Source organism: Myotis nattereri (genome assembly GCF_964212035.1).
Source record: "Myotis nattereri genome assembly, chromosome: 16".
Lineage (NCBI taxonomy): Eukaryota > Metazoa > Chordata > Mammalia > Chiroptera > Vespertilionidae > Myotis > Myotis nattereri.
In genome coordinates this window covers 22394155-22416347 of record NC_138091.1, presented here as the reverse complement: position 1 = coordinate 22416347, position 22193 = coordinate 22394155, and the positions used below count along the sequence as shown (strand labels likewise).

General features: G+C 57.3%; 1 protein-coding gene across 1 annotated transcript in view; it reads left to right on the top strand.

The window, feature by feature from the left end:
* The window catches only part of RPH3AL (rabphilin 3A like (without C2 domains)), a 77609-nt gene extending 70834 nt beyond the window's left edge, over positions 1-6775 (top strand). Inside the window, exons 6-8 of the mRNA XM_081110118.1 lie at positions 2478-2591; positions 4276-4422; positions 5647-6775. Of these exons, the coding sequence (XP_080966244.1) occupies positions 2478-2591; positions 4276-4422; positions 5647-5681 (296 nt within the window). The 3' untranslated portion in view covers positions 5682-6775. The remainder of the gene's footprint in view (positions 1-2477; positions 2592-4275; positions 4423-5646) is intronic.
* The last annotated feature ends 15418 nt before the right edge of the window (positions 6776-22193 follow it).

The window sequence follows — 22193 nt, the reverse complement described above, 5'->3', positions numbered from 1 at the left end:
CAGCCGGGCGCGGGGGATGGGCAGGGCATTCTGGGCCAAGGGAAGTGAGACACTGCAGGAGCGGCTAACGGGCAGTTTGGCAAGAGCTCCAAGCCGTGGGGCTGGAGGAGCCTGGGGTAGGAGAGCAGGTTGTATGGGATGAGGTTGGACAAGTGGACAAAGGTCAGGAGCTTGGGCTTGGGCCTGTAGATTATGAGGAGCCTTTGAAGAGGGGTAACTAGCACTTGTGTGTCAGCTGGAGCATCCCCGGCTGTGCAGGGGGGCGGGGGGCGGGGTGCGGGGCCTGCGGTGGGGCCAGGTGGGAGGTTATCACAGGAATCCAGGCTGGAGACGATGAGGCTTTGAGCTCAGCATTGATTTGAGGACCATTTAGGAGGTGAAACGGTCAGGATGTGGGGATAAGGGAGAAAGAAGAGCTGATTGGTCATCAGAGCGTCACAAAGCACCTACTGTGTGCCGGCCCCTCTGCTATGGAAGCACAAGGTTGAGACTCTCTTAGGGTTGAAATGGTCAGTCAGCTCCAACTCTCTGGTTGCTTGGTGTGTGACCTGTGCCTCGGTTAGCTGGCAGGTGGCACAGGCTGAAGGCATGAAGGCTTTCCAGAAAGCTCTAGATCAGCGGTTCTCAACCTGTGGGTCGCAACCCATTTGGGGGTCGAACGACCCTTTCACAAGGGTCGCCTAAGACCATCGGAAAACACATATAGCATATCAGATGTTTACATTACGATTCATAAGAGTAGCAAAATTACAGTTATGAAATAGCAACAAAAATAATGTTATGGTTGGGGGTCACCACAACATGAGGAACTGTATTAAAGGGTCGCGGCATTAGGAAGGTTGAGAATCACTGCCCTAGACCCAGGTGGCAGCTACGTGGCACAGGTCCTGCCGTTTCCCCTCCAGTGCCCACCGTGGATCTCCCTGCCGGCCCGGGCTCTCCTCTCCTTGCTGCTGCGGGTTCATGCAGCCCCAGGCTTCTCCTCTGCACGCGCTCCCGAAGGGGCCCAGCCGGTCCGATGAAACCGCTTAGCCATCCTTGGCGTAGATCAATTTTGTTTTCAATCTCATCTCCCACCAAATGGGTCCCTGTGGCACAGGGCTGTTTGGCAGGTTGACTCAGATAATGTTCGCTAGGTACCTAGCACAGTGCCTGGCAGAAGGAGCTCAACCCCTCCTAACCTCCCTCCTCACCAGCATTTTGCATTCCCTGGATCAAACACTCGTACCCCATCTGCTGAGTGAGTCGCCCCTGAGAGCTGCTGCCCTGTAATCCCAAACCTTTCTGTACATTTGTACTTGTTATGATTACATCATTTAATGAAACGTTATGTAAATCGATGAAAAGAGTCAGAAAAAAACACACACAAACAGTTGTCTCATAAAAGCCAGGGCCTTGGGATGTCTGGATAGAAGCCACTTGCTTAAAATAGCGATTGGATTAGATGTGGGCAGGACGACGGCCACAAACAGGAGAAGGAAACAGGAAAGGAGAGGATTCTGCCCTCATCTGCGTTCCCCGGCTCTAAGCTCCGCTCCCATGTGTAGATCCTAAACCTGGGACTCACAGTCAAACACGCGCGCAGTTGAGACAGGAAAGACCCGAAGAAGCACCCAAACTCTACAGCAAAAGATTGGCAAATGGATGTACATTTCTATGCTTAAAATTACAACAGAATGCTCACCATATGAATAGATCCTGTACGACGACTCCCACCGGTGACGAACCAGCCAAATACGGTCCCGTTTAGTCCAGAAAAGAGGATTTCTGCCGCAGGGGGTGTTCCCTGTGAGGGCTTCCCTCCTCTCGTCTCCTGGGAGCCCAGCCCATCTGCCCGGCTCCCTCCTGCACCCACAAGACCCCGCGAGAGTTACTGGGTGAACTGGGCTGAGAGCCCAGGCCGGCTGGCTCCCAGTTCCGTTCTTCCAGCGGAATCGGGGTGCTTAGGCGCACAGGCTGTGGGGCCGGACTGCCAGGGCTAAAATCCTGGCTCCTCCGCTTACTGCCTTTGGCAAGTGCCTCGGTTTCCTTGCCTGTAAAATGGGGAGAATGCTATTTTCTGCCTGACAGGGATGTACTGAAGCTTCAGTGGGTTCGCGTGTGTCAAGGGCCTGGAGTGTTCTGTAAGGGTCAGCGAGGACTGGCGTTGCCATGACTACCGAGCATTGCCTCACGGCCAGGGGCAAGGCTCAGGGTGGCTGTGCCTTCACCAGAGGGGACAACTGGCTCCTACCACGGGGAGAGGGTGACATGTGGAGAGGGCTGGGCCCGGGGTGAGTCCTCCTTGACTGGCAGAAAGGAGTGGCCTGTCATCCCCATCCCCACGCCACTGTTCCCGTACCCCAAACACATGGCCAGCCGGGGTTCTGTGCCCTTTGTCCTGGCAGGAGGGCGGCCTGCCCTGGCCCACTCTGCCCAACATGCCTGCTGGTGGTGGCCAGTCGCAGTGACCTCCTCGCTGGTGTCTGTTCTTCCAGTGGTTTCCAGCGACAGCGACAGCGACTCGGACCTCAGCTCCTCCAGCCTGGAGGACAGACTCCCGCCCCCTGGGCTCGGGGACCCGAAAGGCGGCAGATCCAGGGGGGACTCAGGTGAGTGTGGGAAGCGCATGCTGGTCTCTGAAGCTCCCGGGGCGGGTGGCTTTGCTGCTGCCCTGGGCCTCTGCCCCCCAGCAGGGTGTCTGCGGAGTCGCTCTGGGTCAGGATGTTCTGAGAAGAGGGCCCGGGGCGGGACGGCTAGGAGCTGAAGTCTTAGCACCACTGACGAGCAAGGCGGAAAGGAGGCTCAGCTGTGTATTCGGGGGCCGGGGAGGCAGGTCTGTGGCTGCCCTGACCCTCGGCCTGCACACCCGGGCTTCCTCCCCAGCTCCCTGTGAGCATCCCGATGAGATTTTGCCTCGTGAACGTCAGGTGCAGCGTGCTCTGGTGTAGCTCAGCTCTGCGGAGGGACCCCAAACACACACTGTGGCCTCTGGGGCCTCCGTTGCCTACTAGTTAGCACAAGCGGGCTGGAGCCGGTGGTCTCTGAAGCTTCCTCTGAATTTCACACCTCTGAGCTCTCCTCTGTGACCTGATGTTTGAAAGAGAAGTAACTGGGGCCTTGCAGCTGGTCGGACAAGGCCTGGGGGCACGTTTTCCTCTCCTTTAAACGCACAAGGGACCCTCCTGGGAAAAGGACCGGCTTCATTCAGAATCATTCCACAGGAGCTCCAGTTGCGCAATCGGTTAGCGTGCGGTACTTATACAGAATCATTCCACAGGTTAGAACTGGGGTATCTAAAGACGGTGCCGAGGCTGCTCTCAGTGCATAAGGAAGCTTTCTTATGCCCCACACTGGAACTCAGTGCCTCCGCCTGCTGCCCTGGGACAAGGCTGGGGACCTGCCAGATCGGATGTGGAAGGAATTCCTGCTGGGACCACAGTTTGGGCTCCATCAGAGATGCCGAATGCCGGGCACACGGGCTTGTACTTGCACTCCTGTGCCCGTGGCGGGCATGACTAGCTGATCATGATACGCTTTCCCACAGAGCCCGATGTGGCCTGAACTCTCCTCCGTGCAGTTTTCCGAGTGGTCAGTATCAATAGGTGATATCAATATCAGTATCAATATCAATAGGTGAAGATGACGCAAGAGATGGAAACTAACCCTGGACTAGACAATCTCTTAGGCACCTCGGGCTAAAGATTCTATCTTAGGAAAGTGTAATGGAAGCTTACTGCCCGCCTTGGTTTCTAGGGCAGGGTCTACACACCCTCCACCTCCCCCCACCAGAGCTCTTGTCCCCTCCCTTCACACCAACTCCCAGCTATGACCAGAGGGTCTAGTAGACAGGAAAAGACGGAGTACAATGGCCCAGGCCCAGCTCGGCTCCCTTGGCCGGGCGAGGGCCCACAGGCGTATCTGAGGATCCTTGAGTTAGGAAAGGCAGCAATGAGAACCCACTGAGTTCGCTGAAATGTAAACCTCCCCCGCCCACACCTCATTCCTCCTGGTTGTCGACTTTCATGTTGGTTCCTCTGGGGAACCACCTGCAGGCCCATTCGGTGGCCTTTGTATGTGGTGGGCCCATCAGCAGTGGCCACGGGGTTGGGTCACACTAGAACGTGGCAGCCCTGCAGGGTAAGGGGCTCTGGGCGCAGCCCCCTGGACGCCCATCTCAGATCCATATGGGAAGCTGCCCATCAGCTCGTTGCAGGCCGAGAGCCTCCCTGGCTCGGTGTAAGGTCCCGAGGGCCCAGCACTGAGCTACTTGTGCTCACACGTGGTCTCTTGCAGGTGGCAGCGTGGAGTCCCCCAAGATGGAGCTCACCCACCCACCCAGCCACCTGTCGGGGAGCCAGAGCAGCCTGGCCAGCGAGGCCGGGACCGGCTCTGCAGACCCACAAAGGGGCACCCCGCCCTGGCCGGACCCAAAGGGCTCCAGTGAGTACCCAGCCACCTCTTCTACCCCCACTCCCTCTCCCTCCTTCTCCCCCTCCCCCAGGGCCCTCCTCTCCTACTCAGTCCCCCAAAACTGGAAAGGGGTCGATGAGGTTTTCAATTCTGTATGTTTACTGAGCTCCGGGCAGGCACTGCGGGAACCGGGGTGCCAGGCCCCACCCTGCCTGCAATGAACAGAGAGGAACCCCAAATTAATAATGGTACCACCCCCCATCCATCCTCAGTGATGCTAATAATGGTTATGACATCCTCAGCTTTATAAAACGTGTAATCATTCATTTCCCCATCTCCATGACAGTCTCCGTAACTCCCGTTTCGAGAGCACCTACTATGCTCCAGGCAACCCAGTCCTCACCAAGCCCCACAGTGTGCCCAGTCCTCGACCTCCGCTTCCTGAGACGCTGCAGGGCAGGGCATGCGAGAGAGGCGGCAGCTGGGCAGGTCTGAGGGTCAGGGGGCCTCGGTGGGCATGGCCATGAAGTGGCCCCTCTCCGCGCCCTCTGGCCTCCTGAAACCCTTGACAGGGGCCGTTTGGAATCAGGCCTGAGTTCTCGCCCCGGTCCTGCCACACGGCCACGTGAACTGGGGCAAACCGCCAGGCTGAGCCGCATGAAGCTGCATTTTTATAGGTCAAAAATAGCCGATGTTGGCAATTCGGTACGATTCAACCTAATGTCTGATCTCTCTGTGCCCAGTGCCATTGTCCCTAGAGTGGGGACCGCATCAGGTCCCTCATAGCGTTGGGGGAGGGTGAAAGGCAGGGTCCGCGTGGAGTGTGCGCCTGACCAGCTCTCGGGAGATGCCCAGTGATAAGTGGGGAGGCTGTGCGGCCAGTGCATAGAGAGTTCTAGGGCCTGAGGCACTTGGAAAGAGTCGGCCTGGAGGAAGGTTTGTGTTTCCGTGTCCCTTTGCTCCTCTGGCATCGAAGGTCGAAAGTCGCTGTGTGGGTCAGCTGGGTTGCGATGGACACACTGAAGCGTGGGGAGTAGACGGCTTGCCTGCGAGGACGCAGCAGAGCAGAGCCGAGCTCTGCCCAGGGCGCCAGCCCCCGCCCAGCCGGCTGCCGCGGGCTAGTTCACACAAGGGGGGGCCCGGGGCTACTCCAGCTCCTGCATCCCCTCCATTTCTTCCCCAAGGGTCAGGCTGTCACAGGGAGGTGCCCTGCCTCTGCTCAGCCTATAGTGGCCTTTTTTCTCTCCCCCAAAGGCAAAAGGCACCCCTGGGCGAGTCCCCGCTGCTGACGTGGCCCCAACGAGCCCTCCTCCTGCCCTGGGCAGAGGCCTGCGGGGCGCAGGGGGCAGGCTTTCCAGTCGGAAGAGAGAGAGAGCGCGCACCCACCTGCTGGAGCCAGACCTGCGGGCTCCTTCCTGACCAGCCCTGGAGGCCGCACACCCCCCGTCCGACGTGACCGCTGACTCAACAGACCAGTGTTTGGGGGCTGAGTCTGCTTCTCCCACTCTGCCTTTCTGCCCCTTTCTTCTGGGAGCCCTCACACTCACACCCCTCCACCCCCCCCCGCCCCCGGCCATGTCACTCTGCTGTGACCTTTATTTATTGTCCTCCCTCGACCCCCCCACTCCTACCCCCCCCCCGTGTTTATTTCAAGTTGGCTCTCCCCTTGGGTTGGACTGGATGGGCCGTCACCCACTGGTGGGGCCCCCACATGCACTGCAGTTCCAGGGGCACCAGGCCACTTCCTCCACATGGCATGCACGGGAGAAGCCCAGCCCTGAGCGTTACCCTCCAAAGCTGAGCTTGGCCCAGAGAGACCAGCCCTGGAGTCCAGAGCAGGTGGGATGAGAGAGTCCCCACCCTTTCCCTCTGCTGGGGCCCGGGAGGTGGGAGCTGGGACCTGGCTCTGTGGATTCCTGGAGCCCCTCCTCGGCCCCCCTGGTGTTCCCAGCCTCTCCCCCCTCCCCCCTGGAGCTGAGAAGGGCTCTGGAGGAGACTGAGATGCCGCTCCCTGAAGAGCAGCCTTCAGCCTCTGCAGCCGGGCCTCAGCTCCCCGAAGCCATTAATTCACGTCTCTTCAGTCGGTTCGGTTTGGCGTGAAAAATACTTAATTCAAAGCACGGGCAAATGCTTCTGGAAAACCCTTCCCCGAAGAGAGAGAGAACGTGTGTTTGTGTGCGTGGGTGTTGTCTGTACCCTCCCATCCCCCCCGCCCCCCGCGCCCTCTCCCCCAGGCCCCGCCCTCGAAGGGCCTGCTCCCCAGGCCCTCAGGCCCCCACCATTAGCTTTTTTGCCACGGCTACTGGCAGATGGTAAAAAAACTCACTGTTTCCCTGTGACAAGCTATGCTTCAGAATACAAATAAAGATTAGGGTTTGCATTGAGCCCGTGTGTTGATCGCGACCACAATCGCGTGTGCTTCTGAGATGCGGATCGCTTGTATCGCCAGCTTTCACTGCTCCCCAAGATGTCCACGCGAGAAAGCCAGCCGAGACCAAGCCCATTTGCTCTGCAGAGCGCCCCTCTCCCCCGCCCCCCGAATGCTTTGAGCTTGGAGGGACCAGGAATCCCGAAGGCGGAAGCTCGGGGTGGGTGTGAAAACAGCACTGCATGGAAGACACGGTTAGATACCTGAGTGCCTTCTCCCAGCCCACATGGCCTGTGACTGCCCCGCCATCCCCTGGCCCTCGGAGAAGACAGGTCACTGCTGGCCACGGTTGGACCCCAAGCCAAAGGCTGTGATGAACGGGGAGACCCTCAGCCCTTCCCCTGCTCACACCCTCCACCCTCTGCCAAGGCAGGACGTGGCTGAAGGTCTCTCTGGGAAACTGACCAAAGAGAAAAGATGGGCAGAGCCTGACGTGGGCGAGTCCCCAGTCACCACGCGGGGCCCCCAGGTGCCCTGGCTCTGCCCCCGAAAGCAGAGCTCCCGGTTAGCCTTGCTGAGCTGCACTCACCCCGGGAACAGCCAGGGCACCAACCGTTGACCAGAACCGACAACCAAAATACAGAGACTCCAGTGCACAAAGAAAGGGTCCGGCACAGCCCTCTGCAGGTTCACCGCGAACCAGGAAAAGGATGTTCTTTCTTTCTTTTTAATATATTTTATTGATTTTTTACAGAGAGGAGGGGCGAGGGATAGAGAGTTAGAAACATCGATGAGAGAGAAACATCGATCAGCTGCCTCCTGCACACCCCCTACTGGGGATGTGCCCACAACCAAGGTACATGCCCTTGACCGGAATCGAACCTGGGACCCTTCAGTCCACAGGCTGACACTCCATCCATTGAGCCAAACCGGTCAGGGCAAGGGTGTTCTTTATAAAAGCAAGTGCTGAAGCTCTTCCAAAGTAAAATGCAATAACAGAACTTAAAATTGCACTAGGAGGAATGGAAGGTGAGAGAAAATCCCCCAGAATATAAGAGCAAAGATGTGAAAGTAGAAGAAAAAGTCAAGAAAATTGGACAATCAAAAGATAAGAGCCGTGCAGAAGGTCCAACTAATAGAAATTTCAAACCAAGACACAAAACACAGGAGAGAAAATTGTCGAAGAAATGACACAAGGGTATTTCCTGGGACTGAAGGGACAAGCCCCCTAGCGAAAGAGCCCACCAGGTGCCCGGCACAGCGGCGTGAAACCACAGCCACGTGGACGGCGCTGCCCTGGCGAGCACCGCGGCAACCCCTGTGGACGACGATGCGCGGGGCCCAGCGCGACGCCCTCGCCCGGGGTCTTCCTGAAACAGATTCTCGCTCCTCCGGAGGTCGGGTCGGGCCGGGCCGAGAGGGCCCGTCTACAGGCTCCCGGTGATGCCGTGCTGCTGGCCGGAGGACCACACTTGGAGGAGCGCCGGTCCCGGGCAGCGGTTGTCAGCGCCGGCTGCTCATTGGAGTCACCTGGGGCGACACGAGCACTCCTGCCGGACTCACCCCCGAGGCTCTGGTTCCATCGCTTTGGGGCACAGCCCTGACATCGGATTTTTAAAGGTCCCCAGATGACCCAGACGTGCTGGCAGAACCTAGAACCTTTTCCCTATGGAAGCTCTTCTTTGCGGGCTCCACACACGCATGGGACGTTGGGAGAGTACCTTTTCATGGGCTGAACACTGGAGACGGCCTAAATACCATGGACAGAAGGACAGATCTGTAACTGTGACACAGTCAGGCAATGGGCTATCGTGCAGTGACGAACATGAGGGGCCACACTCAGCACAGCTGACTCACAGGCTGAGCAAGGAAACAGACGGCAGAAAAACAAACCATCATGACGCCGTCTAGTTAGAGACTTTAAACACACACAGTGTTGCGTATTAACATATATCTTATGCAGTGAGAGAAGAAAGACATGCCTACGAAGGATAAACAACAGATTTCTAGATACACATTGGGAAGAAGACCCGCAATTAAGGAGGGGTTTCCACTTTAATATAATGTTCTAGTAACCTTGGTGGTGAACAGGGGGTTTGTAATATATGTATTATATCTTATATGTTTTACAGGGGTGGGCAAAAAAGTAGGTTTACAGTTGTTTGAATGGAAGATAATACAATAATTAATAGATAATATAAGAATAAACCCTGTTTGGCCCTGGCCAGGTAGCTCAGTTGGATAGGGCATCATCTTGATACCCCAAGGTTGCGGGTTCGATCCCAGGTTAGGGCACATGCAGGAATCAACCAATGAATGCATAAATAAATGGTACAACAGATCAGTGTTTCTCTCTTTCTCCCTTCCTCTCTCTCAAAAATCAATTTTTTTAAAAAAAGAAAGAATAAATTGTTATGTGTACTCACAGCTGTAACCCTACTCTTGCTTACTCCTGTATTTATTATATTTGTATTATCTTTATATGACTGAAATATTGCAAAATAAAAAGCTTAAGGAATTAAAGCAAGCCTTCTTATCATAAAATTTCAGGACACCAGGATAAAAATCCTAAAAGGGAAAAAAGTCCAAAACCCTTCCAAAAAGAAAAAAAACAGGTCACATACCAAGGATCGGAGATTAAAATGCACTGAAATTCTCACAGCAGACCTCGAAGCCAGAACCCAGTGGGGCAGCGTCTTCTAGGTTCTGACAGGGGATGATTGCTAATCTAGATTGACAGCCAGCCCCATCTCCTTGGCGGGAGAAGGAAGGTGTTTGCAGACCTGGGTGTTTATGTTTTTAATTGGCCGCCCATGCCTCCTTTCTCAGGCGGCTACTAGAGGACATGCCCCAACCAAACGAGGGAGAAACCCAGGAAAGAGAACACGGGGACGCGGGTGCTGGAGATCCGACACAGGAGGGGGCCCAGGGAGTCCCAGGCAGGTAGCAGTGGCTCTGCTGGGGAGATTGTATGTGACTTCATGATATGTTACCATATGTCATGGTATCTTCTGTACTAATAAAAGGGTAATGTGCTGATTAGACTGGATAGACTGACGTCTTCTGGACAAAGCTGCAGCGGCTGTGAGGGCCAAGGAGGGCAGCATGGCTGGCAGTGCCAGCAGTAGCGGGGTGATGGGAGCGGTACCTTCCCCTGATCGGCCCAGTCACCTCCCACAGAGGGAGGCCAGACTGTGGCTTAGAGGGCCTAAGCCATCAGTAGGACATCCCCTGAGGGCTCCCAGACTGTGAGAGGGGGCAGGCCAGGCTGAGGGACACCCCCCCTCAGTGCACGAATTTTCGTGCACTGGGCCTGTAATCTATAATAATAAAAGCAAAATATGTGAATCAGACCAGATGTCCTTCTGGACGAAGCCGGGCTGTGAGGGAATCCCGGGTCCCAGGTGCCTGCTGGCAGCCGGAGGGAAGCCTGGGTCCTAGATGCCAGAGGGAAGCCTCTGGTGGAGTCCTGCTGCCGCTGCGTCTCTCCGCGGGACAGATGTGCTGCCCCAGCTGTTCCTCAGCACCGGAACCAACAGCACCCACAGGCCCCGCAGGTAAGAGCCACTTCCCCCCACAAAGGTGAGGGCTGGCATTGTTCCCGGCGAAGACACGCCCCCTCTCAGGCGCTGCTTTTCAAGGTCCCCCGAAGCCTGAAATCTCTGTCCCTGCCTGTTCCTGGCTCTCCAGTAAGCTGTTCCCCACCACCACCCCCCAGTGCAGGGCACTGCGGGCCATGGGGCGGGACGCTGCCGCTAGGAGGGGGCCACCAAGGACTCCAGGCAGCTCCTCCCTGGCTGCCTCAGGGCCCTGCCTCCTCACAGCTTTGAGTGCTGACAACAGGGCCCTCCATGCCACTGAGCCAGGCCAGCGAGAGACGCAGCACTTTGCCGCTTAACAAACATCCCGGCCACCATTTGTTGAGACGAGCACCTGCTACAAGCTCTAGGGATCCTTACCCTCCTCGGAGACAGATACTCCTATTGTTCCCATTTTACAGAGGAGGGAACTGAGGCCCAGAGAGGTCGAGAGCCCGTATTTGAATGCAGGGCAGCTGGATGCCAAAGACTGTGCTCAGCGGAGGGCGGGGGTTTGCTGGTGAGACCTTGCCAGGATCCCGGGGTGGAGGGAGCCGGGAGCAGACAGACAGAGGAAGGGCAAGCGGGCAGCACAGCTGAGTGGGGTAAGTTGGGCCTTGTTTCCACAGGGGCTGTTCCCACTGCTGAGAACACATCTTGGTCGCTGCACAGAGCTGTGGCCCCATGGTGGCTGCTGGCTAGTGCCGTGGGGGATACCGTCTGACACCCCGAGCTCCCAGGCATCTGTCCTCATCGGGACTCCGGGCAGGTCCCGCGGGGCGGCTGTCTTTTCAGGCCGCGGACAGGCAGGTGCAGGGGTTGGCTTCGGGGTTTCCAGGAGCTTCCATCACTCAGGTAGCCTCGGGCCTTTGCAGCCAGCGTCAGGCTTGGGACTGACCCCGCACTCCTCCTCCCGAGACCGAGGGAGCCGCACCTGAACCCCGGGAGGAGGAGCCGCAATTCCACAGCCCCCAGCACATCCCACCCCCACACCTGCCTTTCTTCCTCTTACCTTTCCCGCTGTGGTGAAAATACGCATACAGTGAAGTGTAGCGTTCAGTGCAGCACATTCACATTGTTGTACAACCATCGCCACCACCATCTCCAGAACTTGTCACCCTCCCAAACGCAACTCTGCCCCATTGAACACTCACTCCCATGTCCCCCCCACCCCTCCCCGACCCCCACCCCCGGCAGCCCGTCCTACCAGGAGTGGGAGGGCTGGGTTGAATGGTATTCCCACGAATGACATTCTGAGGAACCGCCATTCTGTGTCCACAGTGGCGGCAGCATTTTTCATTCCCACCAGCAGAGCATGAGGGTCTGTGTCTTTCCGTCTGAAGCAGAGGCTGTCCTGTGTCTCTTTGACCCCCCTACCCCCTCCCACTGTCCCCCCAACATGGCTCATGGCAGGGGAACATCAGCCTCCCCCCTGGGGCCTCCGCTGCTCCCTCGATGGCTGGAATCGCACTGGGGGGAGCGGGGGCCTCATGGCCACGTGCAAGGCCGTGGGCGGAAGCTCAGCTCAGTGCTGTGCTGTCTTGAAATTCTTAATCATCTTGACCAGGGGCCCCGCGTTTTCCTCTCGCGCTGGGCCCTGTGAGTGCTGTAGCCGTCCCTCCTGGCCTGGCTGCTCGGCCTGGGTGCAGACTCTGCCAGTGCAGCCAGATCACGGTCAAGGCCTGACGGGGAGAGCCCTCCAACGCTCTGCAGCCTGGGCGGCAGCCAGAGCCCCTGGCCCGGCATCTGGGACCCAGGCCTCATGCTGGCCCTGCCGCCCGCTCTCTGCGCCTGTCACGCCCCATCTACAAGGTGTAAGGGCTGGGCTACGGAGAGTTCTCTATTTCTGTTCCCCCGAGCTCCTGTGGGTGGGGGTGGGGAGTCCCAGGGAGCAGCGTGGGACCCCTCTCCTCTCCCACGACAACGTGGAGGCTCCCCTTTGACCCACTGTCTCTACTGGGATCCCCAGCAGGAAGGAGGCGAAGGCCAGATGGACACGCCAGCAGCCTGGACCCCCCCCCCTCAGGCCGCCCACCCTGCTCTCCGCCTCTGGGAGGGAGAAGCCTCCGACAGAAGGTAACCAGGTGGAGGGCCCAGCTGTGGGAGAGGTGCCCGCTATTAGCCAGAGACACACTGGAGAGGGAGATGGACACACACACACACACACACACACACAGCCTCGTGTGCGCAGACACAGAAAGATGCAACTGTTTACAAAGTGTGTGTGACCAGTCAGTTCCAATTGCTCACCCACAAGCCAGACAAGGCTCTTGGGCGCAGGGGAGGGGCGAGAACGAGGGAAAACCTGGCACTGGCCGCAGCCCAGGCCACTGGGGAGCAGGACCCCACCAGGCCCTGTGCTCGGAGCAGCAGCAGCCAGAGCTCCCGCCAGCTGTCCCCGCAGAGCAGGGCCTCGGAGCTCCACGTGCCTCCTCCCTGTCCCGGCCCCAGCAGCTGGCAAACAGCCAGGGCTCTGACCTGCACAGGCCTCCCCCCCTCCCACCCCCTCCCGGCTGCCTCTCCTGCAGAAAGCCAAGGAGAGCATGGCTGCCCATCAGTACCGTGAAGAGGTGAAGGGGGAGGCAGGGGGCGGGCGGGAGGGGGAGCTGGAGAGCGGGGAGCCCAGACCTCACTGCCCCCAAGTCCTCACTGAGACAGACGGCAGCTCTGAGCTCTTTGATGCGGACCCCAGGATGTCTGCAGCGTCTTCAGCGCCAATTACCGGAGAAATAATTCCGCGGGCTCACCCCCTGCCTCTCAGCAGATGCTCTTTGGGGACATTTTAAGTCTGACTGTACCTGCTGAGCTGTGACAAGTGGAGCCGCTCCCACCCGCCCGCCCTCCTGCCCCACTGCCATCTATGCCACCATATCCAGGCTCTTCCATGGGGAAAAGGGACCTACAGCTGAGTGGCATCACCCCCGTCTCCAAGGCAGGGGCCTGCCAGCTCTGTGCCCTGCACCTGCCGCCTGGCTCTGCTTCCGGATGGGGGGGTGGGGGGGCGGCACAGCTGGGTTCCCTGGAGTCCCTCTTCCCTGCTGGCTCCTCAAAGGCGTGTCGCATTCATCTTTGACTCCCTGGTTAACTGTCCAGAAATACTGCTGGATTGATGGGTGGGTGGGGAGTGGGGTGGGGGAAGGGATGGGTGGAGGGTGGAGGGAGGATGGGCTGATCGTGTTGAGCAGATGGGTGGAGAGATGGGTGGCTGGATAGTATGTGTGGAGCAGTGTATTGAAAGGCATCTGAGAGGACGGACAGAGGGTGGACTGCTGTCCTGAGGATGGGTGGGTGGGTGGATGGATGGGTGGAAACAGTCCCAGTTCCAGGGTCCATCTGCTCGCCACCCCGAGGGAGAGGCCAGCCTATCTGGAGCCCACACTTCCCACAAGTGCGGCGTCCCCTGCCCGGGGCTGGCTCCGGCAACAGGACCCCGGGGAGGAGTGGAGGTTGAAGCCGCCCTGGCCGCTGAGGACACGGTCTTTAGGGCCTCCGTCAGCACCCTGACTGCGCACCGGGCCAGGCCTCCAGGCTCCCAAGCAGCGGCTGCCTGGGGGAGGGAGCCACAGGGCCGGCCGGCCTGCTGCGCGGCTGCCCACACACCGCCTGGGTCCCAGCCCACCCTCCAGGCCGGCCACTCTGAGGGGCTGTGGAAGGCGGGGGCCCTTGTGGGGATCCTGGCTCCAGTACCCCCAGCCTGCCTCAGCACCCCCCCACACCAGAGCTCCCACAGCATCTCCTGCCCCCCACCTTCAAGTTACAGCTTCCACCCCCCAAAACCACTGCAACCTTCCTTGTGTTCATAAAGCAGCCGGAAGAGGTTTGCAGATGGGGATTAACTGGTTTATTTCACATGTTAATTAGCCAGCCCTAAATATGTATGCAGATCAGAATTTAAATTAATGCACGCAGAAGTATTTTTAAATAAGTCCCTGAATTGCGCTGTGGCACCTCCCTCCTCCCTCTCCTCAACGCTGCTGCCTCCAGTGTGTGAGCGTGGACAGGTCGCCTGGCCAGCATGAGCCTCCGTTTCCCTGTTCAGTAAAAGGTTGACCCGGCTGTGCCCGGGGTCACCTGGCCCTGAAGGTCATGCCCTTGTAGCCTCTCTCCCCTGGGTACGAGGTGAGACCAGGCCCTGGGAGGGGGGCCATCACTCAACCCCAGCAACTCCAGCTTTGGGATCTGAGCGCTGAGCCCGGCTTGGGGGCTGGAAACCAGGAGAGAAATTACCAGAACCCAGACCACCCAGATGGGTGGTCTCTCGAACCCGGAACTCATCCCGAAGGTGGCCTCTCCCAGCTGGTAGGGCCTTCCACACCTAAACAGGCCGCTCACCATAGTTCCGTGGGAAACTCCTGCTACCACCTGGACAGTTCGCCCCACAGTCCCCCTTGGGAAGGACCTGTCTTTGTTCAGAAAACACTGTTTGAGGCTGATTCTGGATGATCCTGAGAACACAGTCCAACTGGGGCCACGGCCACAAGAGGGACTAGAAATGAACAGGAATCTGGAGGAAGGGAGAGAGGTCAGAGAAGGAAGCCAGAGAGATGGGGTGAGGCAATGGTCCCCGAGTGAAGCACCACAGCCCCTCCCATGGCCCCAGCCCCGGAGCGCGGGGGAGGGGGGGGGGCGCTGAAGGACGGATTGATCCTGTGATGCTGTTTGCACTGCAGTGATGGAAGCCGCTCCTCTCCCCATCCCCGCCGCCCACAGCGTCGCCTGCACACCCACACGCCTGTGGAGGTGGATTTGGGGGAGGAAGGGGCTGAATCACACATCTGAATCCCTGTAGTTTGGAATCTTGTGCCTAGAAACTTAGATGTACCATCCAATGCAGAGTTAACTCGGCCAAAGCCAGACTTCAGAGCAGAGGTGACGCAAACGCTCCCGGCTTCTGCAGAAAATCAGCAAAGACTCTGGCCTCCCCAGGACACTGCAGTGGACTTTGAGGGCTCCTCCCCCGGATCTGAGGAGCGCGGCCAGGGGGACCCCCATCCCAGTCTCCCCACAACTAAGGGGCTGCCCAGGAAGGAGGACTTTCAGTGCCAACATCAGGGAAGCCCCCAGGCACACCGGGAGGAGCTGACATCGGGGTCACAGGGGCCAGGGCTGGGAGCTGGACTAAGCTCTTCGCACACCTCACCTCAGCCCTCACAGCACCGGGAGGCAGACAGCCTTCTCCCCATTTGGCAGATGGGAAACTGAGGCTGGGAGAGGTTCAGCAACGTGCACAGGATAACACAGCCAGCAAGTGGCCGAGCGGGGACTTGAACCCAAGGTGCCTTCTCTTCCGCTGCCCATTCGCCTGGTCTCCTGAGGAGGCTCCCCTTGTAGAAAATGGAAGCCGAGTGCTCAGGCAGCCTCACCCTGGGCCCCAGGCCAGGGCCTGGGTCAGGAGTCCTCTAGTTTCATGGAACCTCCCGCATTCCTGCCAGTGACTCCGCCTTCCTTGGGACCCCTGGCTGCAGGGCCCAGCAGGCGTCTGCCGCCCCCACCATCAGCCCAGCAGGCATCTGCCGCCCCCACCATCAGCCCAGCAGGCATCTGCCACCCCCACCATCAGCCCAGCAGAGCCCTGTGAACGCCACCAAACAACCACCTCTGGAGTCAGAAAGAAAGAAAAAAATGTCAACCCTTCTTGCCCTTGCTTTTTGGGTCTGTTTTTTAAAATATATTTTTTATTGATTTCAGAGAGGAAGGGAGAGGGGAGAGAGAGATAGAAACATCAATGATGATAGACAATTAAGAGAGAGAGAAGATAGAAACATCAGTGATGAGAGAGAATCATTGATTGGCTACCTCCTACAGGTCCAGGACTGGGCCTGCAACCCAGGCATGTGCCCTTGCCCAGAATCAAACCTGGGACCCTTCGGTCTGCAGGCCAACGCTCTAGCCACTGAGCCAAACCAGCCAGAACATCCTGCCCTTGTTTGTAACCTTAGCCCCTCCCCACGGTGCTCCAGGCCCCACCCCATCTGCTGGAAGCACCCCCCTCATCCGCTCCTAGGGCACAAGCAGCATTCCCCGCCCAGCCCAGGGATTTCCGAGCTGGGAATTCAAACAGCTCGACACGGAATAGACTCAAACAGCGTCAGCTAATGGAAATAACAAGATGATAAATTATTCCAGGGAAAGAGCAATTTTCCTTATACCTTGCTTGACTCAGAAAACACTGTGATCGCAATAGAAATTGGAGGTGTCAGAACTGGTATCTGGGGAAAGAGAAATGAAAGCATGCTGCAGCCCCAGGGGGTGGGGGTGGTGAGTGAGCGTGTGAGGTCAACCCCAGGCCAGGGCACAGCGGGCCCCAAGCAGGGCGTCCTCCCTGGAAGGGCCAGGCAGCTGGACCTGCCACCAGCCGGCTACAGAGGCTGGGCATCCAGGGCAGAAGCCCCGGCCTGGAGTCAGACAAAGCGGGTTCTCTCCCCAGCCCTGGCACCAGCTGCTGTGTGGCCTTAGGCACGTCGCTTAACCTCTCTGAGACGCCTGGAGGTAGCAATCACGAGGAGTGCATGCAGTACTGTGTGGCACATGCTCCAAAGGGTGCCTCGTTGGTGATGAAGGCAGTGAATCCTCTCTGGCTGTGCCCACTCCCCATGATCAGAGGGGGCACAGGACAGCTACCGCGCTCTGGGTGCAAGCTGCAACAGGGAACAGTGGTACCTGCCACTGAACACGTGACCCTGGGGCCATTTGCTCTGTCCCCCAGGGCAGCTCCCAGAGTTAGCTCCTGCCTGTGCACAACAGGGGCGATTCTGAGGTGCCCAGTCTGAGCCCCGCCTCCCACCAGCGTGGGCACTCACTCTCCGAAGCTTCCAGATAAGTGAAGGGTGTCCTTCACCTTCTTCTTCTTGCCTGCCTGGGTTTGGTTTTGGTTTTATGATAGCTTTTATGATAGGTTTTATGATAATCTGTATTGATTTCAGAGACGAAGGGAGAGGGAGACAGATAGAAACATCAATGATGAGAGAGAATCATTGATCGGCTGCCTCCTGCATGCCCCCTACTGGGGAATCGAGCCCGCAACCTGGACATGTGCCCTGAGTAGGAATTGAACCGTGACCTCCTGGTTCATAGGTCGACTCTCAACCACTGAGCCTCCCTGGCCAGGCGTGCCCGTCTATTCCAGATCAACACGTAAGCGCCTTGTCAACTTGGCTGGACTCCTCAGGACGCTTCGGGCGTGAGGAGGCACCTCTGTGGGCTCACACTAACCAGCTCTAGGGTGTTGGGGCTGCTGCCTCACCCCACATCTCCTGTTAACAGACCAGCCCGACAGCCCTCCCGCCTCCTGGGGAGACGCGCTGGCTGGGGAAGGAGATAGACTTCCTGAATTTGCAGCAAGACCAAAGCTTGGTGCTGAAGACATTCTTTGCTGTTCAAAGGCCTTTGATTCCTTCACCTCCCAGGAACTGGCTGAATTCCTGGGTTGAATTGCCTTGAAGTTTGACTGCTGAAGAAGAAAGAGTTTTCCTCTACGTGGCTGTTAACTGCATCCAAAGTCTGAGCTGCCAGCACAGAGATTCCAAACATCCTGGCAGGTTTTCCTCAACTGCATTGTTTGGCGAATACCAACATGCAAGTGGAGAGGACAGATACACAAGAAGTCCCAGTTCCAGGCTGAGCTGGGCGGCGGGGTGGGCTCCCCAAAAAGGCCCAAACGTTAGGGGGTCCAAAAACCAGAAAAACCTCCCCCAGATTTGGGGGCTGGCGTGCTTTTTTTTTTAATTGATTTCAGAGAGGGTGAGAGAGAGAGAGAGAGAAACATCAATGATGAGAGAGAATCACTGTTTGGCTGCAACCCGGGCATGTGCCCTGACCAGGAATCGAAATGTGACTTCTTGGTTCATGGGTCGCTGCTCAACCTCTGAGCCACGCAGGCTGGGCCTCGTAGTCTTACCTTGCCAACTAAGAATATAAAATCGTAACCATCATATAATACCACCCTCATTTCAGAAAAGACAGAAAAAGAATCGAGAAAAAGGCCATCTTTTTTAAAATTAAGGGAATTTTGTGAAAAACGGACAACATCGTCCTCTGCTTTTCCCGTTTTGCCATGGCTGGGTCAAAACTTCATCACCAACCTGTCCACTTACCGGCTTTTGCAAACCACCAAGGCTTGGGGCTGGATGCCAGACTGCCGGGTTCCAAGTTCGAGGCGGCCGCTTGCTGTTGCACTGGCTGGGACAGGGTATTTCTCCCACCAGCTGGCCGGACACACAGCCTGAGTTTGAACCTGGAGCCCACCTTCTGTTCGCTGCGGGATCCTGCAGAGGCCCCTGTGCCTCAGCTTCCCCATCTTCAAAATGGTGATGGTCGCCCTGTGCACCTCATGGACCTGTGGTGAGGGCGTGTGTCTGGCACACAGTGTGCACTCACTCCTTATTTGCTATTGCTATATATATATATATATATATTTTTAATTGATTTCAGAGAGGAAGAGAGAGAGAGAGAGAGAGAGAGAGAGAGAGAGAGAGAGAGAGAGAGAGAAACATCAATGATGAGAGAATCACTGTTTGGCTGCCTCCTGCACACCCCACACTGGGGATAGAGCCTGCTACCTGGGCATGTGCCCTGACCAGGAATTGAACCGTGACCTCCTGGTTCATAGGTCGACACTCAACCCCTGAGCCACGCTGGCCAGGCGTTTTGCTATTGCTCTTTGGTGAGGCTCCCACAGCCCCTCACAGGCCTGCATAGGTTCAAACGGCTCCGGGTACAGGAGTGATCTTTGGGGACAGGAAGCATCCAGGCCAGCGAGCAGAGACGCGTGGATTCGGCTCCCACACGCGGGGTTGGGCTGGCCCGGGCTTCTCAGCGAAGTCCTGGGAGATGGCACCCCGCCGTTTCCCTGGCGCTGAAACTTTATATAGCAAAGGCCCTCGGCAGCTGGGCAAAGAGAGGCTGTGGTTCCGGAGGTCAAACCCTCCCAGCAGGGAGGGGCCGGCCATGACAGGGCATTTCCCCGGCCTGGACCCTGACAGGGGGGCCACCAGGGGATCCCACCAGGTGAACCCCCACCTCACACACACACACCCACACACACACACACAGTCTCTTCACTCGGAGCAACAAAGGGCCTCTGAACGCCAACTCTGGAGGGCTGCGTGTGTGCGCAGCTGGGCGTATGTACACGTGCACATGCATGTGGCCGTGTGCCCGTGTGGGTGTGCAGGTGTGTGCACCAGTGTATGTGCACGTGTTCGTGCGTATACATGAAAGTTGGCTCCTCATCTCTCTCTCCCTTTGCACCCTCCCTCTTCCTCCTGTCTCTCCCTTTTTCCCTTTTCTGTGATGAAAAAGAAGAGCGACAGAGGGGACGAGAAAGGGCCAGGGGCCCGGAGTCACTTAGATCTGGATTCAAACCCCAGCTCTGCTGCTTCCCGTCCCTGCGCCTCAGTTTCTCCTCCGGGGGGTGAAGGGGTTTGCCTGGCATAGCGCAGGGCAGGAACATGCGCAGACTCAGAGCGGCTGTGGCGTGAGACCGTTCAGGTGTGGGCGCTGGCGTCCCAGGGCCGGGTCCGGAGCCTGTTCTGCTGCCTCCAGCCCTGTGACCTTGGAGGTTACTCACCCTCCCTGTGCCCCACCACCCGCCCCGCCATTGTCCCTAAGAATACTCACCGACGTGGCTTAAATGCGTGACTTACAGAATGCTCTTAGGACAGTGTTTGGCACAAAGTAAGGGCTTTATATGGGGCAGTTATTAAAATGTATATCAAAAAGCATTTAGAGAAAAAGAGAGAAAACGAAAATGCATTTAGACGTCTTAGGAGGGGTGGAAATGTTCCAGAATTGGATTGTGCTGATGGTTGTACAACTCCGCAAATTGACCAAAAATCATTAAATCATATACTTCCAATGGTTGAGTTTTATGGTGTATAAATTACACCTCAATAAAGCTGTTTTTATAAAGCATTTAGAGTTAAGTGGGAAAGCAAGTGGCAGAATACGACGTGCAGTATTGATGCCATTTATTAAAAGTTTTATACCATATAACACAAGTACAAATATCAAACGGAGTCGGGAATGATATACATCAGTTTATCATTACGCTTCCCCCTGGGATGGGGCTGGTGCCCAGGAAGGGAGATTTTTATCTGTGATGTGTTTTTTTTAATTTATATTTTGTAAAATATGTTTTTATTTATTTTAGAGAGGGGGGAGAGGGATAGAGAGACAGAAATATCAATGAGAGAGAAACACCATCGACTGGCTGCCTCCTACTGGGGATCGAGCCCTCAACCCCAGCATGAACCTGACCTCCTGGTTCATAGGTCGATGCTCAACCGCTGAGTCAGCCAGCTGGGCAGTGTTTATATGTTTAAAAGACCAGGAAACCTAGGCAATAGTGTCATAAAAATTAGAATATGCAGGGGCAGGAGAAGTGTGTGAAAGACACAGCCGCATCCCAGGCGGCTGGGGGCGGGGGGCGGGGGGGGGCGGGCAGCTTCCTCCTGCAGGACTTCTGTGAGGATGCGGTGGCGATTATGCTGGTGTTTGCTTTGTAACTCTTCATTACACTGTGCATCTGTGTTTTATGCAAATTTCTATGTTATAATTCACATTTTTAAAGCTGAAACACCTCTCTAAAAAAAGATGGGACTGTTCATTTTGGTGGGTGTTTTCGGGTTTGTTATGTTCATCTCTATACTCTTGTCTATTGAAATTCAAAATAATTAAAACAAAATCCCTTGCAAGATGGGGTGAGGATTACATAAGGTAATTGCCACCTCTGGGATCACACGCCGAGGTGCCTGAAGGCAGGGCGGGCGGTGGGCATGGGGCACTGCCTGGGCCCCCCTCTTCAACCAGGTGTCCCTGGAGTGGCCTGGGCTGTCCCCAGCCCCCACGGGGGAGCTGGGCTGAAGGCCCCTCCGCCTGCCTCCCAGACGCCCGGAGCACCAGGCAGACACTTGGCCGAGGGGCCTCAGACAGCGTGCCTGATTTACCAGGCTCTCCACGTCTCTGGCTGATGGATGACCCTCCGCTCTCCCTACCTCCTCCCTCTAAATGCCGCTGTCTCCAAGGCCGCCCGCCGGCCTGGGGAGGAGCCGGAGAAGGCCTGGAGGACTGGCTGGGGGGGCCTCCGCTGGCCTCCCCTCCCTCCTTCCTCCCAGCCACCCCGCCTGTGATCCCCAGGTCTCCCCCAGCCAGCCACAGCTGGACCGGCTGCTAGGCGCTCAGACCCCTCCCTTCAGCCACTGTTGAAGGGAACTGGGGGCCGCCAGGCCTGGGCCAGGCACTGTGCTAGGTCCCTGCCCCCAGGGACATACACAGGGGGCAGGTCCTGAACACAGCGGCTTCCGTAGGGTTGTCAGGCCTGCTAGGAGATGACCTTGAGCTGAGCTCTGAAAGGTGAGCATGAGCCTGGCCCGTGTGGCTCAGTGATTGAGCATCGACCCATGAATCAGTCAGGGCTCATGCCCCAGTTGTGGGTTCGATTCTTAGTGGGGGGCCTGCTGGAGGCAGCTGATCCGTGTTTCTCTCTCATTGATATTCCTATCTCCCTCTCCCTTCCTCTCTCTCTAAAATCAATCAACACTCACCGGGCAGGGGAGATACCAGGTCAGGAAGGCGGTTCTCCCAGGGCGAGGCTTATCCATGGCACTCGGATATGCTGACCCCTGCGATTTCCCTAAACGTGGAAAACTCAACTGCATAATCTGTGGTGGTGGGGACTGCGTTCGCGCTCTCCCCTGGGGGGAAAAAGAAGTGTGATCCGCGCTGGGATGTGGCAGACAGGTCAGGAGGGGCCACTGTGGGAAGAACAGCTGCGCAGGGCCCCGAGGGCAGCACAGGATGTGCCCAGGGTCAGGGCAGGTGAGGGCAGCAGCAGAGGCGCGGGGCCAGGTGTGCGG